Genomic DNA, 18,341 nt, shown 5'->3' on the forward strand with positions numbered 1-18,341 from the left:
TTCATGTTCTGAAGGTAATAGCCTTACAAAGACTCCCCATCTGATAATTATTGTATTAAAAACTTTTAAAAGTTAACTATAATACAACATTCTTAGTAACTAATTTCAAATTTTAACCTATCAAAATACTTGTATTTTTAGAATTAGGAACTGCGATATTTATCTGGGTCGAAGGTGAGTTGTATTTGATAATCTGTGTAGGTAGTGATTAAAGTCAGGACAAACAAATTGAGATAGATGGACAACAGTAACTGGGTCAGTCACAGATAGATGCTTTTTAAGCAGGAGCCAGTGTCTGATAAGAGGGACAATTCAAGTCCATATGCCAATTCCCAGGAGGTCAGAGAGCAGCAAGCCAGACACACTCTGGTTCCGATGTCAGAGTTTCAGATAGAGGCAATCTGATGCTTGAGACAAATTAACTTGTAGTGAAACTCTCTGATGGCATCTGTGCTGGTCAACTATAAAACCCCTGCCTTCTTCTTGCCCTGTCCCATATTATAGGAAATGCTTTCCCTTGGCTTTGGAGTAGAATGGTGAATGGCAGACATTGTTGGAAGACTTGGTGCCCAAAGAAAGACAAAAGCTAGGGTACCTCTCCCCACCAAACTTGTATCCTCCATGGCTTCAGATCCCCCTGCAGAGGCTTGTTATTGTTCTAGCTTTCACCTGGTGTTCTAGGCTCTTGGCCTAGGATAACAGAGGCTCCTCCTTTGTTACCTTTAGTCTAGGGATTGTAGCCTGAGATGTACTAGTCTATTTTGCTCTTATTTTGAAGTAGCCTTAATTTTGTGGGGCCAGGTTTACTACAGGTTAAGGAAAAAGAGGGATGGAATTTCTTCATGTTTTCAGAAAATTCTGTCTTGGGGGTGCCTGGCTGGCTCAGTTGGTAGAGAATACAACTCTCGATCTCCAGGTTCTAAGTTCGAGCCCCATGTTGGGTATAGAGAATAAAAAATAAAATGTTAAAAAAAAAAAGAAAAAAATTATCTCTCTTGGAATAAGGAACTTTAGGTAGAATCTTGCTATTAAGACATAATAATTAACATTTGTAAAGAAGAAGTGTACAACTTACAGGTACATCTATGTATATCATCTTCAACTTACTGTGGACTAATAAATCTTGTGTACAAAGTGCTAAAGTGAAACTGATGTATAAATCTTAACATCATACTCACACACCAGCTATGAAGCATCTATGGGTGCTTGTTGAGAAAAAAAAATAGCCATTTTCTCTATTTCTCAAATCAGGCTGATTGCTTGTGGAATATTTCTTTTGTATCTGAATACAGGTGATAACTTGAAAGTTTGTGGAGACAGAAGTGGTAGCAACTGGTAACCTCCTCATATTCCAGACTCTGGGTTAATGAGAATCCAGAGCATATACATTGGGCAAGTTTGCACAATAGTAGGGCTCAATTACAGTGTATCTCTACTACACTGTTAGAAAATTTCTCTCACGGAAACCAATATTGGAGGCAGGAGACTTCAACATTGGAAGTTAAGCATATATTTTCACCAAATAACATCTTAATTTATATCTATGATGGCAATAATCATGCGCTGTACTATAGCCCCCAAATAGGAATACATAAAGAAGAATTTAGACTACATGACTTTGACTGTTTTAGTTTTATAGATCTAAGATGTTCTTTTAAAATCAGTATTTGTAGACCTAGGCAAAGACTTAAAGTCAAAGACAGCATTCTTTATGTGATTACAGTTCTTGAATTTTGACAGAATTATCATCTTTCTAAAATGTCTTATATATTCTTTCCATGGTCATCCCATTCCATTTATTTTCCAGAATTTCTCTATTAAATAAGCCATTATATCAAGACACTCTAATCTTTATTTAAATTATCAAGAAGGCAGGAGGTAAATCCAGATCCTTATTTTTTTCATGTCTAATTAGGATTATACTACTGTTCATTACTTTAGATTAGATGTCATTTTTCCTCCAAATTGTTTCATTTTATTTCTTTTATAGTCTTTTCATTTAGGGTTTGCTTGCCATCAAACCACTTACAGCTTTCTGCACAACCTCTTTGCCTTCATTGGCTGGATTCCTCAAAGTTCTATTTTCTGCCAATTTTGCACATTTAGCATATCCTCTCTATTTTCTGTGCCACATTTCACTATTTGGCAAACCCAGTACAGTTTTATTTTATTGATTCCTCACCATCTACCAACTTGCCTGCAGTATTGGCTCACTAAGATCAAGCAGTTGAAATCTGCTGTTAAGAGTATCAGCTTCCCCTCACTGACAAGAATTCCCAAAAGAGCTAAAAGCTACCATTGAACTAAAACTATTTCTGTTTTGCCTTAAGAAAATGAGTGATCCATGGGGCTCCTAGGTGGTTCAGGTGTTGAGTGTCTGACTTGGGCTAAGGTCATGATCTTGCCAACTGTGTTCGGGGCGGGGAGTGGGGGGGGGGGGGGGGTGGGAGCCACATAAGGTTCTCTATCAGCCCAGAACCTGCTTTGGATCCTATGTCCCCATCTCTGTCTCTCTGCCCCTCCTCCACTCACGCTTTCTCTCTCAAAAATAAACATTAGAAGAAGAAGAAGAAGAAGAAGAAGAAGAAGAAGAAGAAGAAAATGAGTGATCCTTTTACTACCCTCGTTGCATTTTCTTTCTTCTGTTTTTAAAGTGGTTAGTCCCATTGACACATCAGCATGTCTGTCTGGCTTCAACCAAGTGTTTTATCTTATCTGCTTTAGCAATATCCCTTCCTTTGCAAAAACATCTAACTCATCTAGAACTGATTTTTCCATTCACAAGAAAATTTTCTTACTAAATCAAACCATCTCTTCAGGGCCCCTTCTCTGAAGCTTGAAATTAGAATTTGCTATACCTGAATTCCTGTGCTTTAATTGTGATTACATTACATCATTTAGAACTTTAGTCAAGAAAACACTCTTCCTCAGCTTCAATTCTTGCATCATGCAGCAAATTAAGATTTGCTACATCAAATAAGGATTTTGCGCCCCCCCCCCAAAGTTGAACATTCATGAACAAAAATGATAAACATTGATTGTTTTTTCAAATGAATTTGGTTAACAAATTTTTGTAAGTTAATTTTTTGAATAGTAGTTTCTCTTATTAGGACAACTAGTTTTTTTCATTTAAAGAGTCACCATAGCACTTCCCTTTAACAAATATATCTACTTTTTTATTTATTTGCGATAGATCTTACTGTAGTGTACACATGGCGATTAGTAAAGCATTTTCCTCAAATTGAAATACATGGATTTCACAGAGTACTACCTTTATTCATTCAGATTACTGTTTTATATAAACATGCCACAAGACTGATCTATAAACAATAAATATTAAAGTCTCAGATTAACTATCATATGTGATTTACCGTGTTTTCTTGATGTTCTTAGAATTTTACGGTCCTTCCTGGTGTCTGACCCCAGCAGACAGAGGATTGTGTCAAGCCAATGTGAGCCGATTCTACTATAATTCAGTTATTGGGAAATGCCGCCCATTTAAATACAGTGGATGTGGAGGGAATGAAAATAATTTTACTTCTAAAAATGCATGTCTTCGGACTTGTAAAAAAGGTATAGAAAACATTCTTCCCCTTCAGTAGTACTTAGGATAACAATTTTAATGAAATTGTGAACAAATTTTAATCTAAGAAAATATGAAATTAGTTCTATTTATAATAAAAAATTATTATAATTAAGCTAATATATGTCCCCCTTTTAATTATTACATCTAGATGATAGTTTTGGAGATGTCAACTACATTTTCTCTTAATGTGCCTTCACAAAAAATAATCAGTTTTAAACAAAACATTTTATTCTTTTAATATTTATATACTAAGCTTTCATTTTAAATGATTATACCAAAATATTTGTAAGCTATCTTATAATGCACATTTTAATGTGGTTACTAATTTTCTTCTGAATATAAAAATGATGCATGTTTACTGAGTATCAATATATAAATAAAAATCATATATAATTCCACCAACCATATACAGCCACATGTTCACTTTAATAAAACAAGCATGAATTTCTAACTGAAGATGAATAAAAATCAATAACATTCTTATCCATTTTTGCTAATTCTTATATATGCAAAATGACTTCCTTAGAATTAGGTTGTTCTACACAAAGACAGACAAATTAGAGGCTTTTAAGCCATTTTTTTGTTTTAAATATTAAAGGATAATTTGAGAAAATTTTAGATAAAATGTTTTATTATATTACTTTATTATGCATAATAAATTTGTTTCTCTTCCTTTTGTAGGCTTCATCAAAAGAACATCAAAAGGAGGATTAATTAAAACTAAAAGAAAAAGAAAGAAGCAGACAGTGAAAATAGGATACGAAAAAATTTTTGTTAAAAAAATATAAATTTGGGGGCACCTGAGTGGCTCAGTCTGTTAAGCGTCTGATTCTTGCTCTTGGCTAGGTCATGATTTCATGGTTGGGGAGATTGAGCCCCACCTTGGGCTCTGTGGGTCAGGTTCTGTGCTGACAGCATGGAGCCTGCTTGGGATTTTCTCTGCCCTCCCCCATTCACATACTCTCTTTTTCTCTAAATAAATAAATAAACAAAAAATAAATAAATCTTACATTGTTACATTAGTTCTAAATATTTTGGATGAAACTTTTCACTATAATTTTTATTTTTTTTCCTGAAATCCTTTTAATGAATATTTCCATCAATTTTCTATGTACAAGTTAACTGCTATTAATACATTTTTATCAGAATTCATTTCTTAATCTAGTCAAATTGCTTACTCAAGGACAATGATTTATTAACTGACTACTGTGAATTTACCTATTCTCTCAATTCCTTTATATTTTTCATTAACTACAAGCTATCATTTACTGGCCACATCAAGACAGTCCATTTTTCCATTTGGTGATTATCTGTTTGAGAATATGTTGTCATTTATTTGTTTTGACCGTGTATATGATGATCTTTATAGTCTATGCCCAAATTGATAAATGCAGATATTAAGGATCAAGCACTTTTTGGATTTCATATCAAACATGGTGACAAGCATTTGCTTCTATAAGGATCACTCAACTGTGCGAAAGCTGGTAATAATACAATTCTATTATGTGCTTCCATCCATAGACATAATTTTTCTCCTTTCTTATAAACCAGTACCTCAATCAATCTTGAGCCATACCATTATCTGAACAAAGAGAGTCAACTCTATCATGTGCCTGCCTGATTTTGATTGATTTAACTATTTTGTGTATGTATGTGTGCTTATGACTCACTATATTAGTAAAAATGGTTGAATACTGGTATGTTAAGTACAGATCATGGTAAGAAGAAACTTGGTGGAAAGGGAAGTTTTTAATGGCAATCAAAAGTGAATTGTGTTTATATACTTCCTAATTTTATTGTTTAACAAAATTTTCTCTTACCCCAAATAGCAAGAATACTGAATCCTACTGAAACTTATTCATTTATCATTAAGCTTTGCATGCAAGGCAACCAATAAGTAAGTCATGGGGGAAGTAAGCTTCAGGGGGAAGAAAAAGTCATGTTATTTATGTAGAAAAGGAAGGTCTACTACTGAAAAGTCTACCAGCAAGGAAGATTCCACTAGAAAAATCTATGTACTATTCACTCTCAGGGTTTTAAATAATCTCTCCGTGGAGTTAATTCACTTTATCCAGATCCTTTTATGCTGATCTATGTGCAGTCTGGCATCTCAACAGCCTCCTAGACATTTCAGTTCCTATAATATTCACCTCAAACTTTGCATTTAAATTTGAACTTGTCATCTAGAAACAACTAATCACTTCATCTGCTTAGTTTAGCTTTATGATTTCTCTCTAGCAATAGTATTATAATTCTCTGTTCCTCTGACTTGAAAGTTTGACCCCAGTTTTGACTTCTTTTTTCTCATGTACGTATCTGATCAGTCTCTAAACACTAGTGCTTCCTTTTTCATAAAGTTCATCCAACTCCAGGGTTTTTGCCCCTACTGCATTCTTCACATCAGTATTGATTTAATTCCTAAGAATTAATTCCTTAGAGCATATTTCTCCACCACTCAAAATCCATCAAGGACTCACTAGTTGGTACTTAACCCCACCCCATCCCCCACAATTTTATTTTGTTCTATATATATTACACTACTGCCCTCTTTCACGACTATTTCAATTTAATTAAAAGGGTATATACTGTTCACTAAATACTCTTTATTTAGTCAGCTTATTCATGCTGATTTCCTACTTAAAAATATTATCTTTTCCAGACTATCCATGTGAAGTCAGGGTTCAGCTGATGTGAGCTATAAAATTATAGCTGTTTTGTGGCTGAATATGAAGTCCTAAGATACAATTACAAATTACTTTCATCCTAAGGCATAAAAATTATATCATTATAAAATAGTGTCAATTTTTTTCACTTAAAAATTTTATATCTTGATTTCAAATATAATATATATACATAATATATACATAAGTAACTGCCTTAGACTGGATCTTTGCTGTGGAATTTGAGACTTGGAAATCAAAATCCCTGTGAAATATGCTTTGTATCATTATACATGGAGAGTAATACCTTTAAATAAACAATATGGTCTCCTAAGTTAACCTATCTGCCACCAAGGACATAGAAGTAGCACATTAGTGCTACTCACATTAGTGAGTTGACGGTTTTCTCCAACAATCATTCACGGGTTCATTACTTAACCAAGAAATACACTCAGATGATTTCTAATTTTTAATGCATGAGAATATTATTTTTACTGTGTTTTTAAATAAGAAGCTCTCTGGTTGTATTGTCTTACTTTGTGTTACATAATTAAATACATCTAACTGTGAATTTTATATAGAATTACTTTATACAGCATTTATATGTATTTACCTACTTAGTTTTCTCTCTGTTCAAAATTAATGAATCATGCTGAAAACTGCCCAAATGATTTTAGTGTTTACATTATAATAAATAAAATATTCTGAATAATGAAGCATAGCTGTTATGTTCATGAAGGTTTTTTTTCTTTCGTGTTTTAAAATTTTTTTAACGTGTATTTATTTTTGGGGAGAGACAGAGACAGAACACAAGTGGGAGAGGGGCAGAGAGAGGGAAACAATTTTGAAGCAGGCTCCAGGCTCTTAGCTGTCAGCACAGGGCCCAACATGGGATCATGACCTGAGATGAAGTCAGACCGTTAACCAACTGAGCCACCCAGACACCCCTCATGAAGGTTTTATTTTATTTTTTATTATCTTTTATTTATATTTGACAGAGAGAGCATGAATGGGGGGGGGAGGGGAGGCAGAGAGAAAGGGGGTCAGAAGATCTGAACTGAGCTCTGCACTACCAGCAGCAAGCTCAGTGCAGGGCTCGAACCTACCAGCTGTGAAATCATCTTGAGCTGAAGTTGGACACTCAACCGGCTGAGCCACCCAGGTACCCCATGAAGTTTTTTTTTTTAATGTTTATTTTGAGAGAGAGAGAGAGAGAGAGAGAGAGAGCATGAGCATGCAAGCATTAGATGCATGTGAGCAGAGAAGGGGCAGAGAGGGTGAGAAAGAATCTCAAATAGGCTCTTTGCTGTCAGTGCAGAGCCCAACCCAGGCTTGAACCCATGACTGTGACATCATGACCTGAGCCAAAATCAAGAATTGGATGCTCAGCCAACTGAGCCACCCAGGTGTCCCATCATGAAGTTTCTTATACTTCAGAAAAAATTTAGTGTTCTTCAGTTATTACACAGATTAAGTCCTAAGACAAAGAAAAAAATTGTTCCATAAACTCCAGTTGACTTTCACCTTCTTTAATTAGAATTTGCTAATAATCTCCTTTCAATTACAAATGTGTATTCATGTACTAGGACTTCTTATTTGTCAAACACACTAGTACACATGCTTTAAAATCCATACTCCATCCCATATTTCTACCAATCACCTCATATAATTCTATAAATTATATATATATATGTGTGTTTGTGTGTATATATATATATATATATATATATATATATATTTAAATATAATTCATGTAACTATGTATTATATATGACTTCCAATCTTGACTATTGAAAGTGTCCTGGCCCATTTCCATACCAGAAGAAAATGACATTAAAGTAACTAGGAGAAATCTAGGGTTCTTTCATAAGCTGCTCCTGCTCTTGTCTCATTTTTTTGAAGTTAGCATTTGAATTTAGTCTCCAACCTTTGACTTTCAGTTCTTTCTTAAGAAATTTAGCATGAACACACCTCAATTGCTTTTCCTGTATTCCGCTCTATAGAACATGAAACATTCATCTTAGTCTCTCAGGACCAATCTCTGAACTATAGCTGGTGTCTTGGCTAGAATTATTCAGACCACTTTCTTAAGGGAGTAGTGATACATGGTAATTCATTTTACCAGAGAGACAGAAAGAGAGAGAGAGAGAAAGATGTGTGTAAGCATTTAGTCATATAATACAATAAAATAGAGCATTATGACAATGAGTAGGACTTCCTCATCCAAAACTTCTGACTACAATTCTTCATCTAAAAAAATTCTGGCCCCAGCAGTCTGAAATGAAACAAGGATATATTTGATCACAAAATTGGAAAGGCTAGGGGTGCCTGGGTGGCTCAGTCTGTTAAGCATCCAATTTCGGCTCAGGTCATGATATCTTAGCTTGTGAGTTCGAGTCCCACATCGGGCTCTGTGCTGACAGCTTAGAGCCTGGAGCCTGTTTCAGATTCTGTGTCTCCCTCTCTCTCTGCCCCTCCCCCACTCTATCATGCACATTCTCTCTCTCTCTCTCTCTAAAAATAAAACAAACATTAAAAAAAAATGGAAAGGCCAAAGGTATTTTACCTAAGTATAGATGGACTCAGGGCTTTATACTGTCAATAAAACTCAGTCCATCTTTATTCCTGATTCTGCTGCCCAACATTTATTACCTTTTTTAACCTCACAGGGTTTCAAGATGACTTCCAGAATTTAAGGCCCACATCCTCTCCAATAGTTTTATAGAAACATTTAGACTTGTTCCCTGGCCTCAGGCACAATCCATGAAAGAAATAATTGATAGGCTGTATTTCATTAAAATTAAAAATTTATGCTGTACAAAATCTAGTATCAAGAGATTAGAAGACATTGAATGGGGAGACAATATTTCAAAAGACACATCTGATAAGGGACTGTTATATAAAACATTCAGAGAACTTTTAAAACTAAAAAAATAATAACCTTATTAAAAAATGGTTCAAAGATCTTAACAGATACCTCACCAAAGAAGATCTACAGATGACACAAGCATATTAAAAGATGCTCTATACCATCAGTAAACTACAAATTACAACAGTGAGCTACTACTACACATCTATTAGAATGGCCAAAATCAGTACACAGATGCCACCAAATGCTAGGAAAGATGTGGGTAGAGCAAGAACAACTCTTATTTATTACTGGTAGGAATGCAAAATGGTACAGCCACTTTGGAAAACAATTTTGCAGTTTCTTACAAAAATAAACACACTCTTAACTATACCATTTGGCAATCATTCTCCTTGCTATTTACCCAAAGAAGTTGAAAATGTTTATCCACACAAAAGTGTGCACACAGCTATTTGTAGCAACTTGATTCATAATGGCCATAACTTGGAAGAAACCAAGATGTCCTTGAGCAGATGAATGGGTAAACTGTTACATCTAGACAATGGCATATTATTCAATGTCATAAAGAAATGAATTACCAAACCATGAAAAGATATGGAAGAACTTTAATGAATATTACTAAGTGAAAGAAGACAAACTGAAAAAGTCTATATGTTTATGATCCCCAATATATGATGTTCTGGAAAAGGTAAAACTATGGAAATGGTAAAAAGATCAGGGATAGGTAGGAAAGGAAAGATGAACAGGCAGAGCACAGAGGATTTTCAGAACAGTAAAAATACTCTGTATGATATCTCACAATGATAGAAATACATCATTATATATTTATCCAAACCCACAGGCTGTACAGCAACAGGAGTGAGCCAACATAAACTATGGACTTCGGATGATGATTTATGTGTCAACGGAAGTTCAACTATAACAAAAATACCACTCTGCTGGGGGATGTTGATAATGGGGGAGGTCATGCATGTGTCATGGTAGAGGATACATGGAAAAACTCTGGACCTTTCCTTCAATTTTTCTATGAACATAAAATTGCTCTAAATTTTTTTATTAAAAATCGTGGCTACACTCTTTGACCCAAATATCTTATGGCCAGCCCTGACCCAACATCATGTTTAGAGAACTGTGACTTTCTGATTAACCAGGTTTGATTCACAAGTCCATTCCAAGATATCCAACTGATATAAGCACTATCTGAAATCTGTGATCAGACTGCTAGGGTTGGGACTAGAGTGAGGCCACAGGCACAAAATTTGAGAGGATGTTAAAAAGAAGTCAGTAACTAAGAAATAATTTTTTAATATAGCATTCTTAAAAAATAAAGCAATTCATGATGAAAATATCCAAGTTATTAAAAAGACAGGATCAGTAACAACCATATTGGAATCTGAGGCAAAAGGAAAAAACACTAATATTGACGATTTGTTAAGAATATAAAGACGGTTCACATTTGGTCATTATTAGTGTAATAAAAAGTTATTTTCAGACAAAAATAACCAAGTTATTATTTAATAAATAAAGTTCATTTGACTAAAATTCAACACTCGTTCCATGATTTAAAACTTTGAGCAAAACAGAGATCTTCCTAATGAAGCAGATCTACCAAAAACCTAGAACATGATATGTATGTGGTAAAATTTCAGAAACATTCCCATTAAATTCAGGAATAGGACCAAAATGCTCTCCATTACCATTACTATTCAACACATCCAGGTAGTCTTAATTTTATACTGAAACAAACAGATAAGAAACAAAAACTAAGTATAAATATTACATCATAGTTTCATATAATATGCTTGTTATAAGTGAAAATACAGCAGAACCAAAAATGGAAATGCGTACAGCAAGATTGCTACATGCCATTTCAACACATGAAATCAACAGCATTTAAAATTTTTAAAAATTTTTTAATGTTTTTATTTTCTAAATGTTTTTATTTATTTTTGAGAGAAAGAGAGTGCAAGTAGGGGAGGGGCAGAGACAGAGGGGGACAGAGGATCTGAAGCAGGCTCTGCCCCAACAGCGGTGAGCCTGATTCGGGCTCGAACCCACAAACCAGGAAATGACCTGAGCCGAAGTTGGACACTCAACCAACTGAGCCACCCAGGTGCCCCTAATTTATTTTTTGACAGAGAGAGAGAACGAGAGAGCACAAGTGGGGGAAGGGCAGAGAGAAAGGGGGACGTAAGATCCAAAACGGGCTCTCCACTGACTTACAAACCATGAGATCGTGACCTGAGCTGAAGTTGGATGCTCAACTGACTGAGCCACCCAGGTGCCTCAAGAGCATTTTTGTACACTAAATAGAAAAATAGAAAAAATGTACTAGCCACAATAGAACAACAACCCTAATGTACTTAACATTAAATCCCATGGGATGTATTAAAAAAAAATTTTAGAAAAAAAATCCCTGAGAGAAAATTCAAATATGTTACTGAGGGACATAAAAAGAACTAAATAGTCTTCTATTTATTGTAGCCCTTAGTATTTGCAGAGAAAGAACACAAGAACATTAGATTATGAAGGGAAAAAATGTTAAAATACATAAGCATTTTATAAATTAAAAAACAGAAGAGTGAAGAAAATCTCTAACCTATAAAAAGAAAAAGACAAGGGCACCAGGGCGATTCTGTTGGTTGAGCATCTGACTCCAGCTCAGGTCATGATCTCGCAGTTCATGAGTTCCAGGCCCGCACCAGGCTTGCTGCTGTCAGCTCAGAGTCCACTTGGATCCTCTGTCCCCCCTCTGTCTCTGCCCCTCGGCCACTTGTACTGTCTTTCTCAAATAAATACATAAATAAAAAACATTAAAAATTTAAAAAAAAGATATACAAAATGAAAATTGGATAATAAAAAAAAATAAGAAAATTATGAAATCAATTGAGGAGCAACTCTGAAGTAACAGAAGGTCCAGAAAAATAGAACAGCTGGAAGAGAGGGGAGAGAGATTTTATAGAACAGCATAGGTTTCCTTTATTGAAATGGTGTGCTGTAACCCACAAAGGAAAACCTGCCCAGCACACTCCCTATACTCACATGAAATTTCAAATACTAGTGATAAAGAGAAAATTCCTAAAGGACAGAAAAGCTTGTGGGGGAATAATCACAGAGAAGTTGAAATAAAGTGGAATTGTACATCTCCATGGCAAGAATGGAAAGAAGCCAAAATAAAGTTGGATGCGAAAGTCTGAGAGAGGATAATAGCTGTTTACTTGTTAAAAGGCTTTAATAATGCTAATTGATCTTTCAATTATGTGCCTGTAATGCTTCCTGAAAAACAAACATTAATTAAAATAAAGGTGTTTAATGCTTTCGCCTTCCATCAGAGGCTTTGGGGAAAGTTCTGGAATGTGAACTAAGATTCTGTTTTTTGTACCAATACAGACACTACTTGGTGGATGATTTGGTCATCTAATTTTTTCAGGCCCACATTTACTCATATTTGAAATGCGTGTTCTGAACTAGACTACCTATAAGAATTCTTCCAATTTTAGTATTTTTGGATTTTACAGGGCTGTTCTCTATTTCAAAACATTCAACACCAATACACAGCTGAAAAGTGTTAAGATGCCTCATGATCAAAAAGACAAAAATCACCATTGACCTGGCTCTTCTCTTGTTAATAACCACATCTCTTCTAGCATAAGGTGGTCCATTCTCAGTGGTCCCCTGTATTTCTTCAACGCTGGCCTATGTTGACGCAGCTCGCCATTTCCAAATTGACTACATCTATCACAGATTTTCTTTTTCAGTGCCCAATTCCCAAACATCAGAAGATTGTATGAGAAGCTTCCAATTGATTACAGAGATTCCAATCACTTTGGGAGATTCTGAATGCCTTAACATTGCAGTTTTGCTTACGATTTAAAAAAATTCTGAACCATTAACTTTTTTTCCTCTCAAGATTATATGCATTCTAGGGGCGCCTGGGTGGCTCAGTTGGTTAAGCGGCCGACTTCGGCTCAGGTCATGATCTCGCGGTCCGTGAGTTTGAGCCCCGCGTCGGGCTCTGTGCTGACAGCTCAGAGCCTGGAGCCTGTTTCAGATTCTGTGTCTCCCTCTCTCTGACCCTCCCCCATTCATGCTTTGTCTCTCTCTGTCTCAAAAATAAATAAATGTAAAAAAAATAAAAAATAAAAAAAAGATTATATGCATTCTAGAAATAATACATGTGCTTCTGATTTACACTAAGTCATCAAGGCATTTCAAGCCCATGGAAAGTTTTGAAATAATTTTTAAAGTATTTAATCTTTTTGAAATCATTCTTAGAGGTACTAGCAAAGCTTAGTGAAAATAAATTATCTCTAGTACCAAAATCTTTTATTTCGATATAAGACTTACTCTGTTTTAAGCAAATCCAATTGTAGCCAAAATTAACTCATCCCTGTCAGCATTATTGATGATTTGCTATTCTTCATTTGCTGTGCTTCTCTTTATGCGATAACATCAGCTAAATCAATTACGAACCTGTAGATCTTTGGGGTTTTAATCCATGTTTAATCTGTATTTTCACAGAGGGTATAATTCTAATATACCGAACACTTAAGTTGCAAGGGCTCTCAAGTTAGAAGCCAGAGGAAACTGTTACTTCCTTCTTCGTCAATTTTTGGAATTAGAATTGAAGAATTTTTACTTTTCAGGGGTGCCTGGGTGGCTCAGTCAGTTGAGGTCATGTCATGATCTCGGGTTCTTAGGTTCAAGCCCCGCGTCAGGCTTTGTACTGATAGCTCAGAGCCTAGAGTTGGCCTCGGGTTCTGTGTCTCTCTCCCGCTCTCTGTCCCTCCCCTACTCATGTTCTGTCTCTCTCTCTTAAAAATAAACATGAAAAAATTTAAAAAAAAAGGAATTTTTACTTTCCAATAGTCTATTTTTTTAAACATATTCCCCACTCTGAACAAATGTTCTGCAATTTTGCAAATCACCCTAGGGAAGTTTCCAGAGTTTCTAAATGTGAACAGTTATGAGCTACTTAAATGATCCATCTTGCCAAGAAATTTCTACTTCAGAGAAGAAATAAACAATTACCATTTTTTACTCAAAGTATCTGCTATTGTTCAAGGAGAAAGTCTTTGGAATTGTAAGCTAATATAGGTTAGGAAATTTTTTAATTTAACTCTGCATATTCTCTTTTTCTCCTTCACAAACTACACACGTATACAATCAATGAAGGAAGAAAATCTTTAAAAAATAGTATATCTCACAGCTTCAATAAACTGTCAGACACAAATGAGTACTATTTTTCAATTATGGAAGAGAAAAACAAAAAACAAATCAAATAAAATAATGAAAAGCATAGGATTTGGATTCAAATTAACTTGGATTTAAGATTGTTAAGCCTTGGTGTCCCTATTGTGAAATGATTATGAGGGTATGTAAGAGCACATGTGTATTCAACATAGTGCTTGCTACATCGTAAATCTTCAATAAAATGGTAACTACTGTACTAGGATATGTTGAATATATAATATTTTGAATAGTCTCTGAGCTCTAACAATTACTCAAATAAGTCAAGCAATAAAAGTTAAAGTAGGAACTTTTAGGTAAATGTTCACTAAAATAATAATTTTATAATATGAGAAATGGAATTGATGTAAGTGCTCTTAAGATTAACTGAGAAAAATGTAAAAATTATATATTTGCGAATATTTAAAACGTTTAGTAATTTGTTTTTGAAATAATTGCCTAAGAGTTGCTAAAATATTTTTTAATGTGGGAAGTTCTAGGACACGGGTAAAATGGTAAAATCAGTGAATTTTTTTTTTTATTTCTCTACTGAACCTACATAAAACCTATCTTACAATTTTTAAATGTGTCTCATGTTTCTACGAGATTTTGAGTTTAAAAAACGACCACCACTGGAGCACCTGGGTGGCTCAGTCAGTTGAGTGTCCGACTGGCTCAGGTCATGATCTCACGGTTCGTGAGTTTGAACCCCGCGTTGGGCTCTGTGCTGTCAGCTCAGAGCCAGGAACCTTCTTAGGATTTTGTGTCTCCCTCTCTCTCTGCCCCTCCCCTGCTCATCCTCTGTCTCTCTTACAATTTCCAGTTGTAAAAACTTACTAAGATTCTGTTCCCTCATCTGATGAGTGAATATAAAATCCTCACAGAGTTACAGAAAATACCTAAAGCATATAGCATATTTCTGCAAAAATGACAGGTTATCAACATTGTTTTTCCTCCTCAACTTCCCCTAAAACAGAACAGAGACCCAGCAGCACTACTAGATGTTAAGTACTTTGAAATATACTAATTACTACAATTCACTATTGAATTTGTTTTTATGCTTTACAATTAACCCCAAAAAAGAGAGCCCTTCAATTGTGGTATTTTTATTTTCTGAATATCCACAAATACTATGAGAAGGGGATTTTAAGAATACCACATAAGAGGAACCATGGTTAACACTATGGACATTAACTTCAATTAATAGCCTTTCAGAAAGACATGGAAACGTTTCAAAGGAAAAGTTTTTGGACTTGCCTCCTCACCCAGCCCCACCACCCCAGCCATACCCAACTGCACCAGAACAAAGCATAAAACTTGATTTGGATTGCCTGACCCAGCAAATAGAACAAATACAAATTCCTTACCACAGTCTACAAGGTCCTACAACTTATGTCCTGATGTATTCGTGTGGGACTCCCTTCTTGCTCACTGGTCTCCAGACTCTAGGTGCACCACCTGGACAGGTTTTGTTTACTTGCAATAGTCTTCCAGCAAACTCTGTTTTGATGCCCCCTCCCACATTCTTTTACTGAGCCGGTAACTCATCTCCCAGTTGTTGGGAGAATTGGCTGCTAATAGCCCTCAGCTGCATCCTTCTCCAAACTGTGCTCAGCTGATGGTAGTTCTTTCCCTTGAAAGCACTCCTCGCACTCCCACTCCCAGAGTGGCTCATACAATGACTAACAAGGACCTGCTAAAGAGGGATTCCCTTGCATCAAGGGAGGCCAACTCTGTCATTCAGATTACGTTCCAGAGCCCTATCCCTATTGTTTAGGCCAAATCCAGAGTTTACTTGAGACCACGTGTTTGCTCACCGCATGTTTGTTTTTTTTCCCCCAAATCTGCTTCCTTCCCTTACTGCTTTTGCCTAAAGTCTGAAGAGCATTCCTCCAGCAATTACTGTGGCATCTGAATCCTCTCAAGCTCTCATCTGGGAAGCTCTACTTCAGACTTCTTTCTAATCTACAGAATGCTTCATATTTCTCCCCTTCTAGGTTCCAGAGTAATTATTATCTTCAGAGAAAGTACTTTTCTATAGGAAATATGTTCTCCCTCCATCCCCCCTTCCTTCTATTCAGTGCTCACCTGTTTTAGTCATTGAACGTAGTGCTTTTTAGAATCTGAATGTTTAAGCAATATAAGCAAAAATAAGTATATTTTTCTAAATGTCTACCTGAGGATAGAAAGTAAATTCTTTCAGATCAAGGATCATGTCTCTATTACCAAATTTTGTACTTCTGGTATCTATCCAAATGTTGGCATATGGTAGATGATCAATTAATATGTGTTTTATGGATGGTTATTGTTCAGAAACTTACTTTCTTATGATACAAATGTTTATAGAGATAGAGCTTGGATGTAATAATTATGCCCCCAAATAATGTCTCTCTCAAGTGTCCGTTGTATTAGGCCAGAACAGGATTATAGCCAATTAGCAATTGATTTTTTTCTAACATACAGTGGTGGAATGTATATTTTTCATGCTTGGATATGGTGAGGGCTTCATTTGTCAGATGTCAGAGACACTGTCACTCTGTTCTGAGCTTTTGAAGATCTGATTTGTATTCCTGGTCAGATACATAGGAGTTAATCCCCTCTAGCCTAGCCATGGGCTTCAGCATTGTGTATATTTAAATCAATATTTAAATATATATATTATATATGCACCTCATGTACACATTCATTGGAAGACAAAAGATAGTATGTCTTTTTAATTCGTATTTTTTGCTTATATTATGTTTTAACATATATTTATTGTTTTGTCTTTGTATCTAAGTATTTTATGATGTACTTTTTTCCACTGTATATAAGTTGATACTTTAATTGTATAGTCTACAGTAAATACCTGCCCACTGTAAACCTAGTTAAGTGCTTCAGAATATTTTCTTAGTGATCTTTCCTAGTTGTTGGGATTTTTTGTCAGAGAAAAAAAGAATTTCATTATTCACTTAGAAAGCAGCTTTTTACAATGTGACACTGCTTAACACTAGATGGCAGGATGAGACTGCGGATACCTCACTCCTCAAAGCTAAGTGTAAAGTATCTGCTGGTTTCTCAAAGGTATTGAGAATTTTTAGTCAAATACGTTGTAGCACTCTTTAATATATGTACTGTATATAATTCCACTTCCTTTATGTTTAAAAACTTCCACTGTATACAACAGAGTGATGTTAAACATGAGTAAATTATTGAAGAGAAACATATAAATTACTAGTAACTTTACAAGTTTTATAAGTATGACAATAGCTGAATAAAAAAGTCTGTAGTGGGAGAACGTTCATACTATTTGGCATCTTTAGAACTTAAGACATGGTCATTTAATCTTATGCTACTTATGTCAACACACATTAGCTTAAAATTAAATAAACAGTTTATTTTTGTAATCAAGATTGACATTCTGCAAATAAGCAATTCAGCAAAAATTCACAATAAATACATATCTAGAGACGAAAAGGGCATCTTTTTCAATGCCAACTAAAACTATCCTAGAAATAGGAAGAACTATTTTAAACTCTTCTGGGAAAGGAGACTCAAGTTTGCAAAGGAATTCTTCTCAATATTTATGCTACCACTTGTCAGTACAATATGCATAAGTATGGCTAAGGTGATCATATATATACTTTTACATTCAAATCATGACAGTTTTGAGTGTGGAAATATGAACTGGGACTAACCTAGCAAACTGAGGCATAATGTCACCATAATTAATGGTGTTCATTCTTGGAAAGGTCATTTTGTACCCTCATTTAAGTGAGAATTTATAATTTTGTTATATTGAAATGTTCATTTTGAATTAGTCTATGTCATAGCTCATTTGCCAGTGTCAGCTCTTTATTCTAGCAAGGGTTCTTCCTTTTGGAAGAGGAGAGGCTCAAACAATCATGAATATCTATAAAAAATATTGATTTTCTTGAGAGATCCAAATCCAAGAATACTTAATAAGAATAATGAATAAGAATAATGAAAAGAATAGGCAGACTTTTAGCCAATTGTT

The 18,341-nt window shown here is 35.0% G+C and overlaps 1 protein-coding gene across 2 annotated transcripts in view; it reads left to right on the forward strand.

Moving 5' to 3' along the window:
* Positions 1-5,191, forward strand: part of TFPI (tissue factor pathway inhibitor) — a 103,026-nt gene extending 97,835 nt beyond the window's left edge. For both annotated transcript variants that reach the window (XM_019461702.2, XM_019461692.2), the window contains 2 exons: positions 3,394-3,573; positions 4,268-5,191. In XM_019461702.2, the coding sequence (XP_019317247.1) occupies positions 3,394-3,573; positions 4,268-4,374 (287 nt within the window). In that variant the 3' untranslated portion in view covers positions 4,375-5,191. The remainder of the gene's footprint in view (positions 1-3,393; positions 3,574-4,267) is intronic.
* The last annotated feature ends 13,150 nt before the right edge of the window (positions 5,192-18,341 follow it).

This window comes from Panthera pardus, unplaced genomic scaffold (assembly GCF_024362965.1).
Source record: "Panthera pardus isolate Hobbes unplaced genomic scaffold, ASM2436296v1 HiC_scaffold_10, whole genome shotgun sequence".
NCBI classification, from domain to species: Eukaryota; Metazoa; Chordata; class Mammalia; order Carnivora; family Felidae; genus Panthera; species Panthera pardus.